Here is a 20,488-nt window from a genome sequence, read left to right on the forward strand (position 1 = left end):
TTTCTAAATTCCGATACAAAGAATTTCACATTTGTCCGGTTTCTACCGGTTTTTATCTCTAAAAAGTCCATAAAGTCATCTCAAGTTTCAGACTTGCCTTCATAACTCGCGGGCTTGATGCAGTTGCGCTCTAGCGCATTGTATCTATTCTCCGGCGCGAACATGTAAAAGTGAAGGGAAAAGGAGAATTGTAATCATTCTTGAGCTTGGGGTCACCTAGAGTTAGGTGATTTTTACCCGTTTCAGTCAAGTTTCGCCCGTTTATACTTTTTGGGTGGTTTTTGTCACCTGTTTTCTATTGTTTTAATTAGCTTTTGTTTGTCTTTCTAGCTTAGGGTAGCTATACTGTCTCGTTCTTTTGTAAGCGATTATCGAGAAGATAATCGATTGATTGTTACTAGAATAAATTCGTAACTATCTAGAAAACTGTGTTTATTGATTTTCTTCGTTTTTCGCTCATTGTCTGTTTACCAGAAGCTAGCGTGACACCGTTGTTACGTCTAACTTTCTGACTTGGGGGCCGAACGCCGTTGTTTGACCTCTCGTTACCGAAATCTTCTTCGGAAGACGAGAATTGTTCATTTCGTTGGTTTTTCTTACACGTGGACCCGGAAAGAAAGACTAGCGAAGTGATAAGAACTCTGTTTTTTGCTTACACGTGGACCCGGAAAGCAAAAATCAGTTTTCGTTGCCTCTAGTATAAGAATTGTCTGTTGCTACACGTGAACCCGGAAGCACAGTCAGTTTTTATTTGTCTCTTGCTGGAAATTGTGTGTGCTACACGTGAACCCGGAAGCACATTCAGTTTTCTCTGCCTCTTGTTACAAAATTAAGTGTTGCTACACGTGAACCCGGAAGCACACTCAATTTTTGTCAGTTTACTGATTTCGGCACATAATTTTCAACGGAAACGTCGATTTTCCGGGAAAATTATTGATTTTTTTTGTCGGAAATTAATTTTCGGTGAAAATTTCGTGCTGAAACAGTAAAATTTTTCGAAAAGGCTAATATTTGAATTAGAAGTTGGCAAAAACAGTGCGAATTTCTAAAATTCAAGTATTTCTTGTCGGAAAATTCAAATTGTTCGCAGAGAATAGCTGTGTGTGAATTCTTCTGAGAAGCTGGTGCATTTCTTCGAAATAATCGTCATTTCATCGTGATTTTACTTCTTTTCGTCAATATATCTGTGCGAAATTGGATAATCAAGTATAATTTTCCAGGGTAAAACTCTATCATTGCGAGAAGATGGCGGACATCGACGAAGACGAAGCGACGAGAAGGGCTGAAGAAGAGGCGAATCGATTGGCTGAGGAAGAAAGAATTCGACTGGAAAACGAATTGTTGTCAGAAGAACCAATGGAGGAAGGAGATGAAGAGAAACGAGTCCAGGAGGTGAGATTAGCGGAAATTGAAAAGGCCATCAATGAAACCTGCACTGACATCAAAAACCAGACAAAATTCAGCACGAAACAGTGTAGAGTATTGTTGTCGCCACTCATTGGTAAAATTCTAGAAGTAGAAGAACAATTCCGTGGGAAAAAGAAAGAAAGTGAATTCTGGGAAAAGATGAATGCCAAAATGAATGAAACTATTTTGTCATTGCAGAATGAATTGGAGACGTCGGTCGACAAATTCAAAGCATCACAAGGATCGTCTGGTCAGTCGCTGGAAAGAAATGAAGAAAGAACAAAGCTGGTGAGTTTGCTAGAAGCAAATGAGATTCATACCGAAGCGGAATTGAACAAGTTGTTTGAGAAATACGAACAACTGGAGTATGAATTGAGCGTCAAAGTGGAATATTTGCAGCGCTCTCAACGTCAAACGGACTCGTTTCGTTCGGAAATATGTCGATTGAAGATGAAGTGTGATCAACAACAACATAAGCTTCTCGCCGAAGAGGAAAAAGTAAAGAAGATGTCGGAAGAGTTGAAAGTGAAGCATTCGGCTCATAGTGCAAATTCGGCGACTCGTTTCGGTGAGTGTAACCAGCAAACGGGGGAGCAAAAAGAAAGTACGCGTTACTATAATGCAGAGACATCCGAAATCATTGATACAATTCCTCTGCAAGAATCGCTTGATTCTGGTAGAAATTGGAATCAAAGGATCGTTGAACAAAATGCTCAAAGAAACATTATTGTTCATAATGAACAGGGAATGTCAAACATGAGTGCTCAATGGAGAATGGCACAAGCTCTGCCAGACCCTCCAGTGTTCTCTGCCGGGAAAAACTCGGTAACTGCGGAAACTTTTGAGAGGGCATTCTACATGAAATACAGATTCTTCGATATTGAGGCTCAGAAAAACTTTCTTGAAACAAAATTCCTGTCTGGGAACGCGTTAACAGTTTATAAAGGGTTACCGGAGTCAGACAAAAATTCCGTTTCGCGTATTCTCGATGCCATCAAACGTCGGTTGAGTCAGTCGGAACCAGAAGAGTCGCGCCGGGCGAAAAGCAAATTTCAAGCATTGAAATTGCACAAAGAGCAAACTGTTCAAGACTTTTGTCTCATTATGGACGAAGTTGTTCGCATTGGTTACAAAGGAGTGCCTGAATACCAAATTTCTTCAATGAAAACGACAAAGTTGCTTGATGAAATGAGAGAGCACACTGTTTTTGAAGTTTTGCTTCAAATTCTGTGCTCACAGCTGAGAAATTGTCCTGTTGAGGAGCAATATGAGTTGTGCCGAGTAGAAGCAACAATGTTTGATGAAGAATGGAGAAGTGGGAAAAGGAAAGCAGCGAAAAATGAAATGAGAATGAACCGAGGGCAGTCGGATCAATATTCTCATAACTTGCAACGCACAGGTTCTACACAGAACAATGCATTCGTACCACAACAGTCCTCCAGATTCAACAGATACACTCCGAACAGACAATCGAATAAGTATCAAACTAATTCGGGATCTGATTCCAATAGTAATCAGTGCACATCAACCACTGGGCAACAACAAAATTCCAGTTTAAGCAATGATTTGAATGATCAATGTGCTCCGAAAGGTTATATGTACAATGAGAAAAGTCCGGAATGTTGGAAGAATTTAGTCCATAGTTCAGATTCTGCTGATAACGCGTCGAATAGTGCGTTGCGGTTTCACAAATGCAGTGAATGCAATCAAACTGGTTGCCATGCACCTACTTGTTCGAGAGCGCCTGGGTCAAATACATCAAAAGTGAAGATTAATTCAACTATTGTTTGTTTCAGATGCGATCAGCAAGGACATATCGCTTCGAAGTGTCCGACACGGAATGCTTCGATACAAGAAGTTAGAATGGCTCCGGATGTTCAGTCGAAAGTTGAAGATCAGAAGTTCAAAATGAAGTCTGATACAAAATGTTCAAGTGATAAGGAATCAGAAAGGGAACTGATTGATCACGAAATGGAAACGAAAGATCTGTGTGAAGGGCAGAGTGTTGCTGCTAGTGTTTTCAAGAAAGATATGGTTATTGATGTGGACAGAGTGCCAATTAAAAGCATCAATTCCATAGAATTTTCTGTTATGAGTTCCGATGAGATGTTGCGTAGTGGGGATACAAAGGATGATGGACTTCAGGCCTCCTGCACAAAACACGCACATACAAAGGACAATAATGTTGGTGTGAACAGGGAGTTCACAGAAGCCAATAGTCATAAAAACGGAAATTGTGATGAAGAGCAGAAATCTGAAAGGGATCAGAGAGTATGTAGTATTTCATTGACGAAAACTAAGAAGCAAAGTGTCCAACAGAAGAAAGTTTCTGATGTGATTTCAAGTTTTGGAGATCTGAAGAGAGATCAGAATGAACAAAGTGTTCAGAAAAGCATTGTGAAGTGTGATTCGATACAGTTGTCCATGTCTTCAGAAGATGGAGATGGAAAGAAAAAGAGGAATACAGTGGACCAGAAAGCTGTCGACAAGGTTATGTGTCAAGGTCCCCCACTGAATTCCATAGAAGATTCTTCAAGTCTCAATCAATATGATGATATGGATGCTAACGAAGTAACGGATATTGTGAAGATAAACACATCAAAATCAAAGTTTCTCAATCAAAAGTGCCCCAAAAAGCCTGGACTACAAAAAACGGGAGATGACACCTGCGGTGTTAATTTTCCAAAGAAATCCAAACGGCGTAACAAGGAGGAAACCAGTCCGAGAACGGATCCACCAGTAATACTTCGTTTTGATTCGGATCTATGGTTGCATGATACCGCACCGGGATCATTGGATTCTGACAATGACGATCAACTCGATTCCTATCAAAAATGGAAAAGAGCTGTTCCAAAGATGTTCAAATCCCAAGTGGTGCCTCGTCCTCTGAAGGATCCACCAACTTCAACAAATCAATCGACTTGGAGTGACACCAAGTTCGAATCTGCCAAGGAGTCACCTCGTCCACTCAATGATCCACCGGATTCATGGATGGAGGATGTCAATTGGAGACGCATGCAGGAGGAGTATCGCCCTCGAAAGGACCCACCGAGCCCATATTGTCAACATGGTCATAGGAACCTACTTGGATGTCTTCAGTCTACGCAGTTCTTGCCGACTCCGATGTCTACGGTCAGCAGCTAGATTCTCTTCACTACCGGAGTTCTAATATAATAATCCTTTTATCTTTCTTATTTATTTATTTTTAGTCTATAGTTTTATTCCCCCCTTTCCAACGACGATATTACCCCCCATGTCTTTATCATTTTCTATAACTCTTTATCTACTTTTTATCATATTCTATATTTCTATAGTGTTTAAGTTAAACCCAAAAAAGCTCAATCTTTTGTATCTCCTAGTATCTTCACGAGTGTTCCGTGTCATTCATTAAAGCCACGGGAGAAGGGACTTGAAAGGACCCCGAGATGTCCGGTTTCTACCGGTTTTTATCTCTAAAAAGTCCATAAAGTCATCTCAAGTTTCAGACTTGCCTTCATAACTCGCGGGCTTGATGCAGTTGCGCTCTAGCGCATTGTATCTATTCTCCGGCGCGAACATGTAAAAGTGAAGGGAAAAGGAGAATTGTAATCATTCTTGAGCTTGGGGTCACCTAGAGTTAGGTGATTTTTACCCGTTTCAGTCAAGTTTCGCCCGTTTATACTTTTTGGGTGGTTTTTGTCACCTGTTTTCTATTGTTTTAATTAGCTTTTGTTTGTCTTTCTAGCTTAGGGTAGCTATACTGTCTCGTTCTTTTGTAAGCGATTATCGAGAAGATAATCGATTGATTGTTACTAGAATAAATTCGTAACTATCTAGAAAACTGTGTTTATTGATTTTCTTCGTTTTTCGCTCATTGTCTGTTTACCAGAAGCTAGCGTGACACCGTTGTTACGTCTAACTTTCTGACTCATTACCTATTTTCAACTCTCAAGATATTGTTTCTCTCTAAAGATTTACGAACACTATCAAAATCCTGATGCTATAATGTTCTGAATATCACCAGTTTGTGTTTAAATGCTCGCGGCACACCACCCAAAAGAAACCACCAAACCAATAGCACATCTGTTTCAAGCCGCGGCACACCACATACTGATGTGCCAAAAACTCGAAACACCACGATGTGATCTGTCAAAACTACGAAAACTAGTTTCAGCTGCTACAAATCTTCTAAATATTTCTTTGTAAAGACTCGTTTCCCACGGCGGTCAATCTGGTTTTCATAGCATACTTCTCCAACCAAAACGTATTTCGTCAAAAACATCTGCTCTCATCTAACTGCTCACTATCGATTGACCCACCACCAAAAAATAAAGCGTTTTCAAGTTCTGAATAAATTCAAAACACTCACAAGAGATGTGTTTCGAACTATAAAAGCAGTTTCAGAAGAAATCAAGTTAACTTTTTACACAAAGTACTCATTTTGAACGAAATTTTGGAACAAAATACATTGAAAATCTCGAAAACAAGAGAGTAGCTGAGATGACCGCTAAACTATCAATACAAAGCACAAGTTATCATAGAAATTGTATTGTCAATCATATACTTTACTTCAAAAAAGCTTCCTTCAATTTGAAAAAGTTGAAATTATTGTAGACAGCTTCACGCCTTGACACAGTGGACACAACGATGTCGGTATTTATTCCAGACGTTTAATGTTGCAACTTCAAACTTTGAAGCAGCAGCCTGAAAAAAGCTCTGTTAAGCTAAAACAAGTGGGGAAGAAAGAACAGAGAGGCGTTATTCGTCTGTTCTCCACGAACAGTGTTGTGATTAATAAAAAAAGAATTAGATGAAAGGTCATAGAAGTTTGATTACAAAACGAGTTTGATAGGAAAATGAACTGATTTTGCTTCTAGTAGAAGGGCAAAAGATTGTTGAAAATGAAGATAGCGCTTTATGTCAGACTGAAAAAATACACATACACATTTGAGCATTTCAGATTGCTTCAAAACATGTTTCGTTGATTCAGTGAAATTTCTTTATGTATTAGGTTGGCAAGAAAGTTTTTGTGCATGTTTTGTTTCGAATGCTGCCAGTCAATCGACAAGAATCAAAACCAACTACGCATACCCTCTGTTAGATAAACTCTCTGTGATTCTGATAGCAGTCAGGAATTCTCCCCGACGCTTCTCTTCTGCAAGAGCCATGTCTATCTTTATTCTTGACCGACAACTCTTACAGCAATATTTTTATTTCCGCTTTCCATCTAATACCAAAATTTCAAAATTTGTGCAACCAACAGGAAAAGTTTACAAGGATGAATTCTTCTTTTGGCACACTATAAGTAATTAAGTTTCCAACTTTGAGAAATGCGATTTTTCTGTGGTCGAAGTACCACGTACTAAAAGTGCATATGAATAGGATTTGTACATGCTGTGAGCTGTAAAAGGAGAGTTTCCATCTCAATCTTCCTGTGAACTATTAATGATAATCACTACTACTTATAACACAATTGGAAACTTTTTGAAATGTGTCGGCAACAATAAAAAAAGAGACATTGAACAGTCATATTTTGGCTAAGATCCGCGTTCAGTGAAAGGTAGACATGCGGCTTCGAATTCTCTCTCCTCTTTCAAACTTCAATCGACTTAACCATTTGGGTATCACTGATAAAGAGTGGGTATTGCACACAAACTACCCCAGGGAAACCCACCGACTTGTCGTTGATCAAACGCTGATCATCAAAAGGGAATCATACCCAAAGAAAATAATGACCCTAATGTGGAGGACCCAACACAACGTATATGATTGGAAAATGTGAAAAAATAATCGTCTACTTCTGTTCTTTTTGTGTGCAAAAAATCAAAACTATACGTGAGTCTTTAGCTCCACACGGTCAAAAAGTCTGCCACCTCCATAATGTTGCATATCCGCTAGTTGCATACCCGACAAAATATTTTCTCACCTATTATTGGAAAATAGTTTTTAATTATTCAAATTAGAGTTCGGACCTTCTTCTAACGAATTACTATAAATTCGGGGTAATTCAGCGCTCTGCCGCTGAACAGGACTTCGATACTTGAAGTCAAGTCGAAAAATGGGTGGAAGTCTATTTTGCCTCGAAACAACCGGAGATTTGCCAGGACGATATCGGGAACCTATCCAGTAAATTGGAGACAGTTGTGGACTAAGATGGTTACTATGTTTGGTATTTGGAATGCTTCCTGTTTGAGTAAAAACAACTTGAGTCATGCACAAAAACTTTCTTGCCAACCTAATAGAAGTTGAATTAACAATAGAATTTAACCAAATCCTAGAATTTCGCCACGTGCGGAGCTTCGTTTTTACATATTGGAAGTTATGAGGGATTTTGCATGCTCAAATTTAGTTTTGTGCTCAATCAGTTCAGGATTATGGGGCCCAGTACATTTCAAAAATCGTCTGACCTGGAGCCAAAATCTCAAACGGTTAAGTTGTATGATAAATTGGTTTCCATGCAGTAAGCATATATCAACCAGGACTGGGCATATTATTTGAATTCTTGTTTTGAATGCTCGATATCTTTGGTGAAAGTTAACCAATCTGTTCAAAACTTTCTCGGCTGTTTTTAATTACTAATTTTTACATTAGGTGACTCAATTCAAGGAACAAGGTTGTGCGGTTACTGTGAACTAAAAACATGGTCAAATAATTTGCCCAGCTCTGATATCAACTTTGTATTCAAAAATATCAGTAATACAGCATGTTGTGAAAATTAGGAAAAACCAGTGGAAGTTAAAAATGATTAACAATTTTTAAACCAGGAATGATGCTTTCAGAACTCCCTCCTACCAAAATATTAACAAATTCTAATTGTTTGATCCACCAAAAACGCTCTTGTGATTAGGTTTGAGTAGCGTTAAGTTTCCCCAACTTTCGTTTGTATTTCTCTAAAGATTAGTTCCCTCATTAGATTATCCAAAGTGTAGAACAGTGTCATGGTTATTTTCAACAGATAAGTTTGTTTTTCATTCCTTCCAAGCCGTCGTTTGCCTCAAATTCTATTTTCATTTTTCAGTGATCCCATTCCTCTACAACAAATGCTCGTTTATTACATCTGTCAAATTGTGACGTTTAGATAACCATACAAAGTCTTATCTGCTGCAAATGTAATGAGACAAATGTGAGAGATATCTGAATGATATTATTAGAGTAGTAATTAATCAGATTTCTGACATTCTAAACACTTTATAATTGTTATAACATCCATCTGCACAGCACCTGTTGGTACAAATAAAGGTAGGCTTTGTCTACATGTACCCCCCCCCCTCTTTGTGTATTCTCTTTACTGTTCTTCTACCATTTTTTTGTATCGCGTTTCTCCAAAATGAAAAAGGAATTCCAACTGTGTGAACTACCGAATAAAGTCATAACGAATGTTTTGGCTACAATGCATTTTATCACCACGTAAGTTTTTCTCATTTAAAAAAATTGTTGCTAGAAGTGTATTGTAACCCACCCCGCTTTCAAATAAATCATAAACGACCCTCCATGACAATTTTCATAAGCCATTGTTATTCAAAACTAAACTTTTCAAATGTGGTTTATCCATACAATTTTCAGAATGTCGATCGCACAGTGCTCCACAAAATTCTACAATCTTGTGAATTCACTGAATTTGAAAGCCGAAGTCTCCATCGAGGATTCGTATTTCATTAGTGTATTCACTGACCATTTTGAGCTTAATCTAATACTTCAAGATATTGCACCGGACACAACGCTGGTTGGATCAGTGTTGGCAAGTCATGAATTTCAAAGCGAATGTAATGGCATTTGGAAAAGACTGAATAACCGCGTAATAGGGCAATGAATAAGAACCAGAATGGATTCATCGCACTTTGGATGGAGTAACACAAAAACAAGTGTTGGTCTCGCTTTATTGTGACGATGACAGAGCAAAATCAATAATTTAATGTTTCACGACGGAGCGAATGATTTTTATTGAAAAAAATCCGTACCTGAACGGCCAACCAATTGAAGTTGAGCAGACATCACAATTTTAAATCAGAAATTATGACTACTTCTTACTCAGCAAAGAATTTCCAATAGATCTTGATCATAGTTACCGTAAAAACTGTATTTGAGGTGCTTGCAACTCCATTGTTCAGCGGGTCTGTCGGAGTGCAACTCTATTATAGGGGCAATTTAAATAGAGGGTGTATTCATCTATTTTTCGTCGACGAATTCGCCCGTCCTCGATACCCAACTATCTTTTGAATTTGTTTGATTTCATTAGTTATTTATGCCGAATTCTTCAAACTTTTACGTAAAAACGGACAAAAAATCCTGAATTTTTATAGCAAACTTCGTTTTCAACAAGAAAAATGCCGTCGGGGCACCACTATTAGAGGGGCACCTCAAATACAGTTTTTACGGTATTCAAATTCTTCTAAACTCTTGAAATGTAATTTATCGATAATAAATTCAGAATAACGATTGCTCAATTTTCTAAAAAATGCTGCAATCATGTGAAATCGCTGAATTTGCGATCCCGAAATATCAGAGTCACCGTCGACGATTGGTACATTATTCAAGTTAACACTGGCCGTTTTAATCTTCATTTGGAACTTTAAGACATTGCCCTGAACACAATGATGGTAGGATCAGTGTGGGCAAGAGATGGATATCGATCGGAATATGACGTCGTTTGGAAGAAAACAAATACCCGCGTCATTGACTGGATTCGATTTATCTTGGATTTGATAAACGAGAAAGTCCCATTTTTATTAGAAATTGGGGACGGTGAATATGAGCCAGAATAAATTCAACGATCATTGAATGGACTCACAAAAAGAAAACTGGAGGTCTTGGATCCTTCTGACGATGAGAGAGCTCGATCAATAATTGAATGTTTCACAACGGAGCCAATCTTTTTTATTGAAAGAAAATCCGTACCTGAACGGCGAACCAATTGAAGTTGAACTGACATCCAAGTTTTTAATGATAAATTATGACTTCATCCAACTGGGGCATGAATTTCCGATGAATCTTGATCTTCTGTTGATCACCAACAGTAAAATCATAGATCTAGATAACCACAATTTCTCCCTAAAGATCTGTGCTTTATTCTGAGATCATGGATGCATGAAGCACTTCCAAACCTTCAATTCTTATGTTTCCTGACAAATCAACTCGTGAATCCAGATGAATTGCTGCATGGTATCCATCATCAAGTAATTTCTCAAGAAATTATAAGAGAAAAAACATTCTTGTGCCAAAAAATTGCAGTAATTCATGATTTTCGATCCAAATCAAGCTCCTATTTTATCAATCCACAGTTTCTTCTTCATTTTTTGTTCCGAATTTTTCTGTACAAGTCTTTCTATGTCCCTTTTTTAAATTTGGTTTTCCATTATTTGATTATTTTACACCCTATTTTCAAGTGTAAAATTTTTCATTTCCCCTATCAAGCTGCTTTTTTATCACATCCACAGTTTCATCCCCATGTTTCGTTGTGACGTTTTTCTTACAGTTCTTTCGATTTCCTTCTTCTATTTGTTTTATTCCACTATTCAGTTGTTTTACACGCTTTCTTAAAGTGTATATTTTTTTGTTTTGAGTAACTTCTCAAAATATTTTAAAGGAAATATTTAAAAATACTTCTTTTTTTTTCTTCTATTTTCGTATTTCTATTGTTGTTCTCCGTTTTTCAGATTTTTGATGGAATAAATTTTAAGCTAAGGGCATTTAACTGTTTTCCTTTTGTATTTTTCGAAATTTTCTCAAACTGAGAATAAGCACTGGTTCTGACTATGTCGTATTTTTCTTGATTTCTTCCATGGTGTAACTACAAAATCGTCTTGCTCTGTCAAAATACTGGCCACTTTCGTTGAAAAACATAGTATAATGAGTGTGGTGTAAGCCATTTACCGAATCCGTCTTCTTCAAAGCGCTTCCATCTTGTGTTCTGACCGATTCGATAATTTCCTGGTTGAAAAAATGGTAAAAACATACACTTCCCGTGTTTGTTCCTCTTTAATTGTAAAGATTAATGCGTTCCAGTGAATGATATCGTTGATTATCAATGTTCCATGAGGGTTCCTTTAAAATAAATCGGATACGGTAACATTTCCGTGGCGAGACCAAGATACGCATTCGGTGCGTTGCGGTTGCGTCGCGGTCTTGTTTATCGGTCCGCACGGCCATCCGAGAGAGAAGAGGTTGAGATGGAGAAAGACAAGAAAAGATCATAGTGACCGGAGAGGGCACAGAAACATGCCAAGAGAAAGGGGGAGACGACACACTCTCCCAGCAAACAATGACGTATGCTCTTGGTCGATGTGATGGATTCCGAGGCCTGTTGGAAAATGGAGAGGAAAAAAAGAAATTCCAGAAGACACAGTAGGGCGACAGATGGGTGGAGCGAAGGCTTTCTAGAACCAATCGGCAGCGAAGGAGGCTAGAATAAACTTCGAGTCTGACAAAAGAACAGTGGTTTTCAGAGTAGGTATTGCTTGAATTCGATTTTTTCTGAAAAATTTGGAAAGATCGACAGTTAATTAGTGGAGTTATATTGAAATTTATTGAAGAATCTATTGTAGGAGTGTGTAATAATTAAATGAGTGTAACTATTCCTCCAATTTTATAAATGTTTTCGATAATTAGTTCCAAAATTTCAAGGAAACTCAGTTTTTGTAGCTCTAGGTCAAGTTAAGATTAGTTCCGCACTGAATTCGTTCAAGCTGTGGAAAATTTGAGCATTTTAAGCAACTGAATTTTTAATTGAAACATTTTCAAAAACTGAAAGCAGGATTTTTTCCAAATCGTCTAAAGAAATTTTGAGATCTGTATTAATTTCTTTATCCGAAACTCCTTGCCTGTGGGTTACTTGCCAATTGCTTCTGAATGTACTAGTTACACATTTGGATAAAACGTTTTCATCTCTGCACACTGACCAAGGCTTGTTGAAAAATAATTTTTTAATTGCAAGTTGATATTCCACGACATCAATTTAAACGAAATTTTTTTTGATAAACGTTCATTTGACTTCCTTCAGTTGCATTTAGTCATTTGACCAACGTGAACGTTATTTTCTCCGTTTTCACGTCTCTTTGGCATTGCACACTTCTCTAAATTTTTCCCCGTTTCTCAGTTTTTCTGTGCTCTGAGCCAACAAACGCAAGCGGCTTGAATTGAAGCACGCCATAACCAACAAAAATACAAAATGATCTAAAAACTTAGAAGATATCGAGACTTTCTGAGTGGGAAATTTTTGTGAAGGAAAGTTTGTATTCTGAAAAAGACAAGAGATCTTTGAATGAGTAGGAAGCCATTGAAAATGTGGAAGGGTCTGAAAAAAAGGTTTTTCAACTAAATGAAGAAGTTAAAATCTAGGTTTTTTGGAATGAGGGCAGACAACTACATAAAAAATGAAACTAAATAGAAACAGGATTTATTTGCAGGCTTATATAGAAAAACATCGAAAAGAGCATTTTTTGAAATTGGCATGTCACCGAATGATCTCCCACAAAAAGTATCATGCTGACTGAGAACGGTCCTGCAACATGACACATTACCCGGTGATCAGCAAGAAAAGTTAGAAACACCATATGAAGTCTTTGAAACTTAGTACATTATAAAGCAAATCGCTAGACGAGTCTGATCAAACCGCTCAAAGGTTTTTTAAGATACGGCACATCACCAGATGAAACACAAAATGTTTCAAAACTAGAACACATCATAAAGTGGTTTCCAAATCTTGTATAGACCTGGTTTACCAGTTTCAGTTCACTCCTCACTGCTTGGAGTTGAAGATCAGCTCTCGAATTGCATCAAGAATAGATTCACCTACAATTTCAGAAAACACCGCAGCGATTGTTACATATCCTACTAAAAAATGTTTCTTTGGTTTCAAAGTAAAATGTGCTAGCTCCATTCATAATTTTTTGAAAGTTCCACTTGAAAAGACAAATTTCTGGTGTTGAATATTTTATTTACGGTACTGAAACAATTTGAAAGCTCTCAATATCTGAGAGAAAGAGGCAATGCTCCAACTGGATTTTGTTGCTGCGGTTCTTGTTGAAGCATCACACTCAGCTTCCACTAATCGCGTTCTTCAAAGTTCGCTGTCTGATTGGATTGGGTTTACTTGACCATAAATACGGCGCTCGTCACGATTACCTGAAAATAATAAAAAGTTATAGCTGATGGAATTTGTTATGAAGAATGTTTAGATTTATCACGTTTGCCTGAAAAAAACTCTATTTGAAACGTGATGTTTCTTTCTATATCATAAAATGTGCGTTTTTGTGATGAATTTGAAAAGAACGGAATAAAAATCCTAATTTCACTACTCAACTCACTCGTCAGTTTATTTCCACGTTGATAAAGCAGCAGTTTATCTTGATCGATTTTCTTTTACACTGTCAGCGTCTTCTTTAGTGACTCGTTTCATTTCAAGGTTCTGAGAAACTTTGTTCCAATTATATATCATCCGATATCGTACATCAAGAAAGGTCGCCGACGGGGATGGACGAAAATGGTCACGTTGACTATTGGAGTGGAGTCCATTTATGTTGCAGAGGTAGATATGTGAAATAAATGCAAGAATTGAGACCATTGGAATTCCTGTAGCCATGTCGATACGACTTGCAAAACACCACCAAAATGAGTGGAAAAAAAACCATGATTAAAGCAAGAAACGTATTTTAAAGAACTAAATTGAACTATCTAGAAGACATCCTTTGAATCTGGCAATAAATTTGATTTGATTCAATTGTGTATCATTTACATGGTGGCTCTTATTTTCACATGGTTTATACCATCCATGAACTTGGTTGAGTATATTGTAGTGCCAAGTAACATTGAAACATCAAGGAGAGTCACATTTCCAGGTGGTCCATTTCATCTCTTTTGTAGAGTCATTTTTATCAAATCCATCACAATCTTCATCATCGTTTCGCCTGCATGGTCAACTCTTCTCCCTTTATAGAAATTCCTGACTGCTCGGCGACAAATAGCCTCACACAGTTTCAGTGTGTTTTCACAGTGTAAGATCCTTAGTGATCATTCGATATCCATAGTGCGGGTCCTGCAACAAACGAATAAACAATTTTATTCAAGTTCTCAACTCACTTAATTGTATAAGGTAAACCATACGCACTTTCCTGCGTTGTCCATGTTTTGTTCCCGTTTTGTTGTCTATTTCACTCCCGCCGAAGAGTATTATTGATCCTTCTGGTCTAAAAAATAGAAGAACATAAGTAAAATATGTTATGTGTACTGTCTTAAATTGTTTTCAAAGTGTGGAAAGATTTTGAAGTAAACTGAACAAGTCGGCAACGCTAAAAAAAACATGCTCGTAAATCGACACAAAAAATTATACTTTTTTCTCTTACAAATTTCTCGAGACTCAAATCGATTCATGTTGAAAATAATGACTTTTCGAAGAGCTAATTTTTTTTCTACCTATTTCTGTAAATAATTATATTGAATTTCAGCTTGGGTCTACAAAAAAGGGATTTAAAGAATTTGCCAGGCTGGTATACAAAGGGTGGGATGGAATTTCGGAGTGTCGTTGCTCGTTGTTCTTCCTACTACCAGTGGGTAGGACTGTTGTTGCGAACTGTGAATATATTTTTAAAGTCAAAAACAAGAATGAATTGAAGGTGATGAGATAGATATGTTTCTCCAATCACTGAAAATCCTGATTTCTTGAAGAAAAAGCCAAAAAAGAAAAAGGGAAAGAAAAACAGAAATAGAACACGTATAATGAAGCATTATGAGTAACGGGAGGAATATTAAAAAATACCGAAAGTTATGGAAATTACAATGGAGGATTCCAATTTTTAAGCAAGTAAAACTTGGTCGAACGACAGTTCGCATTCACTTTGAAGCTCGCAACATTTCGCGACCGATTTTCATTTGGAACTCGCATCGAGAATCAATATAAACATCTCACAAGGGAAGTATTTGGAGACGCCATTTTCAAAGGACCTATAATTTTGGTTATAGGTATTTTCGACCACGGGGAGTCCATTTCTGCTCTCAAATTCTGCTAAATGTGTCTTCGACCCGAGTTATGAGCTCTTAAACGTTTCATATGGTCAAGCCTGTTTGCATGGATTTTCAATTTGGCTGTATATACGCCACCGCGCCAGCGGTTTACTTGTGCTTGTACGTTGCAAAAATGAGCATTTATTGCGTATTCTACTTGTCGATTTGGAATTCCATGTGAAAAAAAACTTATCCATATGAAACGCTTGAGAACTCACAACTCGGCTGGCAGACACATTTAGCAGGTTTTGACTGCAGAAATGGAATCTGCGTAGTCGAAAGTACCTATAACAAAATTTATAGGTCGTTTGAAAGTGGCGTCTTCAAAGACTTCCCTTGTCAGAATATGAAAAATGAATTAAAAATCATCGAAATCAACAATCTTCTTCATTTTGTAGTTCGTAATTATCTGAAATAGACTGAAAACCCGACGAAAGCCTGAATTTATTTGAAAATTTCAATTTTTCTTTAAATTTTATTCATATGACTAGCCACAGTTTTCTTGTCGTAGAATCATCGAAATCTGTATTTTTGATCATTTGCAGTTTGAAACCATTGAATCGAAACGAGAATCAGATGATGTTCAAAGTTTTTATTAAACATTGAAATTTTTATTGAAGTTCCGGAGTTCATTTTCAGCTTATTTCCGTTGATTCCAAACTGTGAATGAGTAAGATAGTTGATTTCGACGGTTCTCTTCGACAAGAAAGCTGTTGCTAGTCATCTGAATTGAATTCAAAGAAAGAACCAAACACCCCTTTTTTTGGGAACCTTAAAAAAGAGATAGGTTCCACCGAGATTTGAACTCGGGTCGCAGGATTCAAAGTCCTGAGTGCTAACCGCTACACCATGGAACCTTGCGGTATGCCGATCGGAATGAGCGGTTTTATGGTGGCTATTGTCATTCCTGGTGTCAATCTCAGTTTGCTCTCGCACTTATCAGAAGCTATTCTTCGCAAGCAGAGTAGAAATGAAACGGGTGTACTGTTTCAAAAAACGTTTGGCATTTTTTGAATTTCTATAAAAATAAAACAATCTGTGCTTGAATGTTTATTAAAAATAAAAAAAATATTAACTAAGATTAACAATAAATAATAATAAACAAAAAAAAACAATTTACGTTGTTAGAACTATAAATTAAACAATCAGCGTTCGAAAAATAGCAGCTATAATAAAAACGTGAAATATTGAAAAAGCAAACAAACAGTATCAAAAGTGAATCGCATTTAGAATTTTTCCGACCCCATCTGGACGTTGCAAAAATTGACATTGTCACAGTAACAACTCCGGAAGAAATTCTCAACGTCCTCATTCCACTGAAATAAATTTATTAGGTTTTATCATAAGAAATAAAAAATGAACAAGTCTAAAAAACATTCTCACCTCCATAAGACAGTCCTGGGAACCATCATACTCATTGGAGCCATCATACCAGTAAATTGTAGTGGAATAGATATAGGTTTTCACACAGCTCTTGAAACCATCCACCGCTTTCAAGGTGTGAGAGCCGCCCACGAGGCAAGAAACGGCATTAGTGAATGGTGTGAGCACGGCGAAGATGATGACGAGGAGGTAAGATAATTGCATTGCTTTTTGAGGTAGAAAATGTCGAGGTAGAGTAGAGATGGAAGTGAAACTGAGAGAAAATTCAAACTTTGGAGTGACTTATACTCTCTTGTGGACCCCGCCTCTTTTTACTGCCATAGACGTTCTGAGAAACAAACTCCGCATTGTTTACATGTTCCTGAGAAAGGGGCGTGCACTTCAAAGCACGGAGTAAAAAATTAAACCTAAAGTGTTAACTAAAACTATAAAATAAAATAAACCTGGTTACAATCCTGAACCTGCTAAAACAGACACACGGAAAAACCTGTAACAGAGGCGCACCTAGCGGGGCCTGTTTGAAGCGGTATAAATTGGTTCCCAAATGAAATATAAAAAAAACAATTAACTGAAAAAATATAGCTTGATATTTATAGAATATTTCTTCTGTAAAAAACATTTTGATATCGTTAAAGACAATCAAAAATAGAATGATCCTGTAATCAATGTCTGCAAATTAAGTGTCACTTCTGAATACATATTTCATATCTGAAAAAAAATTCCAATTGCAGCATTCACCTCGTTAACCCTGACCTTCTCCCAATTTGGTTTTTCCGGATCCCATCGAATTTAATGTAAAAAATCGAGTGAAAAGTTGAAAAGATAGGTTCCACCGAGATTTGAACTCGGGTCGCAGGATTCAAAGTCCTGAGTGCTAACCGCTACACCATGGAACCCTACGGTGCTCCGGTCAGGAAGCGTCAATCATATACCATGCAAGGAGTCATTTGCCACTCTTATCGGAACGCGAATAGGAGCCGGCTCGGGTTTGTGCAGCGCTCCGCCAATTGAGTAAACAGAACAGAACTTTTCTTTGCCAAAAATGACCTTTGCGTGAGGAATAGCCAAACCGTTTTGAGTAAAAGCTTTGGTTTTGTTGATTTAGTTTTTATCTCTTCAAAACCCACAATATTTATACCTCACAAACTCACTGGCAGATAAAAATAACAACAGTTTTAGGCCAAACTTCAGCCCGCTTTTGGCACACTTACTTTTTGGAGTGTTCTTACTTTTCTGAACTATAGTTCATGTTTACTCTATAGAGAAACGGCGGGACTCGCAACACTCAGTGATCAAACTTCAGAAAAATTTAATGACTTTCGGACACTACCAAACAAAGTTTTTGGCAGAAGTTTTGGCTTTCATTCGTTGAATTTCAGTAACAAAGACACAAAACTGGAGAAACGTTAGTCCTTGCAGTTTTCCTGTTGAATTTCACCGGATTCCATCAAGTTTAATGTAAAAAAATTACCAGTTCAAAAGATAGGTTCCACCGAGATTTGAACTCGGGTCGCAGGATTCAAAGTCCTGAGTGCTAACCGCTACACCATGGAACCCTACAGTGCTCCTGCCGGAAAGCGTCAATCATATTCCATACAAAGAGTCATTTGCGACTTTTATCGGAACGGGAACAGGAGCTGGCTCTGGTTTGTGCAGCGCTCCGCCGATTGAGTAAACAGAACAGAACTTTTCTTTGCCAAAAATGACCTTTGCGTGAGGAATAACCAAACCGTTTTGAGTAAAAGCTTTGGTTTTGTTGGTTTAGTTTTTATCTCTTTAAAACCCACAATATTTATACCTTACAAACTCATAGGCAGATAAAAATAACAATAGTTTTAGCCCAAACTTCAGCCCGCTTTTGGCACACTTATTTTTTTGAGTGTTCTTACTTGGCTGAACTATAGTTCGTGTTTACTATAGAAAAACGGCGGGACTCGCAACACTCAGTGATCAAACTTCAAAAAAAATTAATGGTCTTCGGACACTACCAAACAAGGTTTTCGGCAAAAATGTTGGTTTTCATTCGTTGAATTCCAGTGGCAAAGCCACAAAACTGGAGACTTTCCCATTGAATTACCGGATTCCATCAAGTTTCATGTAAAAAAGAACTACGGAAAAGATGAAAAGATAGGTTCCACCGAGATTTGAACTCGGGTCGCAGGATTCAAAGTCCTGAGTGCTAACCGCTACACCATGGAACCTTGCGGTATGCCAAACGGAATGAGCGGTTTTATAGAGGCTATTGTCATTCATGGTGTCCATCTCATGTCAGTTTGCTCTCGCGGGGTACAAATATTTTACGCTATCGAGTTTCTTAAAAAGTATACGATTTTTGTTCAGCATTCCATTTTCGTATTCCGAATATTCTACCATAGTCCCGATTTATTTTTTCCTTACTGCCAAAAGAACTACACGACAACTAGATGACCGATCTAAGATCTAATTTGGTGCGCGCATGAATGCGTTGCTCTTTTTTTTTGTTGCATTTTTGCATTTTCTAGAACCAAAGTTCTTTACAACACATGAGAGGAAAAACGAAGCAACTCGCAACTTTCTGTTTGGAGAGTAATTGGAGTTGTCTTTAAAAACAAGGAAAGAGGAAAAATACACGGTAATAACAGAACAGGCTTATGACACAAATAATTGGCAAAACGTTTTGTACTGAAACGGTGCTGAAATTAAAATTACAATTTTCGGAATCATCCACAAGTTTCATTTTCAAATTAAAGTATTTCATGAAGATACATCCTACATTTCTGAACACATTGCATAGTTTTCTAGAAGCTACCCTACTTGCCGAGTGACAAGTAGGTGTAGACCAACCTGCTAAACTATCAGTGTCATAGATTTTTTATGTTTTTTAATTATATTTCCAATTACAATTAGTTCTTCAAGAAAATTAGATAGTTTCGTGATAATACAATAATGGACAAAATTCTATCAACTTTGGCAGTTTTTGTTGAAAATGTCCAATTTTGAAAGTGTGTCGTGATAACTCCGATCCAGTGAGGTCTTGATGAATCAGATATATCAAAAAAATAGCTTCATTTTTGTAGTTGACAACAACAATTTTTGTAAGGGCACTCCTAAGAGAGTTATGGTCATTTTAAAGGGGCAGCTCAAGAATTGCTCTATTTTGCTCTGAAAAAACTTGTCAAAAACACGCATATATCCTCCAACCTATACTAATCTTTAGTTTTTTTTCCCCATTTTTCCACTTTTTACCGGAAGAAATGGATTCGTAAACCAGTGGTAGAGTAAACTCATGAATAATAACTTGGAGTGCCATATTTTGCCAAAAACTTTTTGAACGATCAAATTGTAACACATTTTGTTAGTTTGCAACTTTTTGATATCTATGCGTAGTGTCAAGATGATATAACTCCGTTTGAATCTCCTTCCAAATCAAGCCAATTCGAATTTGCATACATCAAAGAAAAATGATGTAAGCTGTTTTGTTGAGTGATGAAATTTGCAATACTTTTTTCACGGTTGAAGTGTGACTTCTCAACCATCTGCATATTATTTATTATTATTTTCTGGGTTTATGGATAGAAAAGACAATATTTGTTCTGGAATTTATTGATAGAAGAGGTAGTGAGTCAAAATAAATAGAGGACACAAACAATTAAATATTAATGAGAGGACATGGAATAATGCAGAGTTGATTTTTTGAACTGTAGATTGTGAGAAAATAAATAAATAGAGGGATAGCAAACACTTC

The 20,488-nt window shown here is 37.2% G+C and overlaps 2 protein-coding genes across 2 annotated transcripts; one reads left to right on the forward strand and one right to left on the reverse strand.

The window, feature by feature from the left end:
- Nucleotides 1–8,713: 8,713 nt before the first annotated feature.
- GCK72_025259 (uncharacterized protein) lies at nt 8,714–10,148 on the forward strand (the record flags this gene model as incomplete). Its single annotated transcript, XM_053736260.1, has 3 exons — nt 8,714–8,793; nt 8,950–9,149; nt 9,961–10,148. The coding sequence occupies 3 exons, from the start codon at nt 8,714–8,716 to the stop codon at nt 10,146–10,148; spliced, it is 468 nt and encodes a 155-aa protein (XP_053579826.1).
- A 6,459-nt stretch (nt 10,149–16,607) lies between these two features.
- GCK72_025260 (uncharacterized protein) lies at nt 16,608–16,968 on the reverse strand (the record flags this gene model as incomplete). Its single annotated transcript, XM_003100205.2, has 2 exons — nt 16,608–16,697; nt 16,765–16,968. 2 exons carry the CDS (start codon nt 16,966–16,968, stop codon nt 16,608–16,610), a joined length of 294 nt encoding a protein of 97 aa, XP_003100253.2.
- Between the last annotated feature and the right edge of the window lie 3,520 nt (nt 16,969–20,488).

This window comes from Caenorhabditis remanei, chromosome X (assembly GCF_010183535.1).
Source record: "Caenorhabditis remanei strain PX506 chromosome X, whole genome shotgun sequence".
Taxonomy (NCBI): Eukaryota; Metazoa; Nematoda; class Chromadorea; order Rhabditida; family Rhabditidae; genus Caenorhabditis; species Caenorhabditis remanei.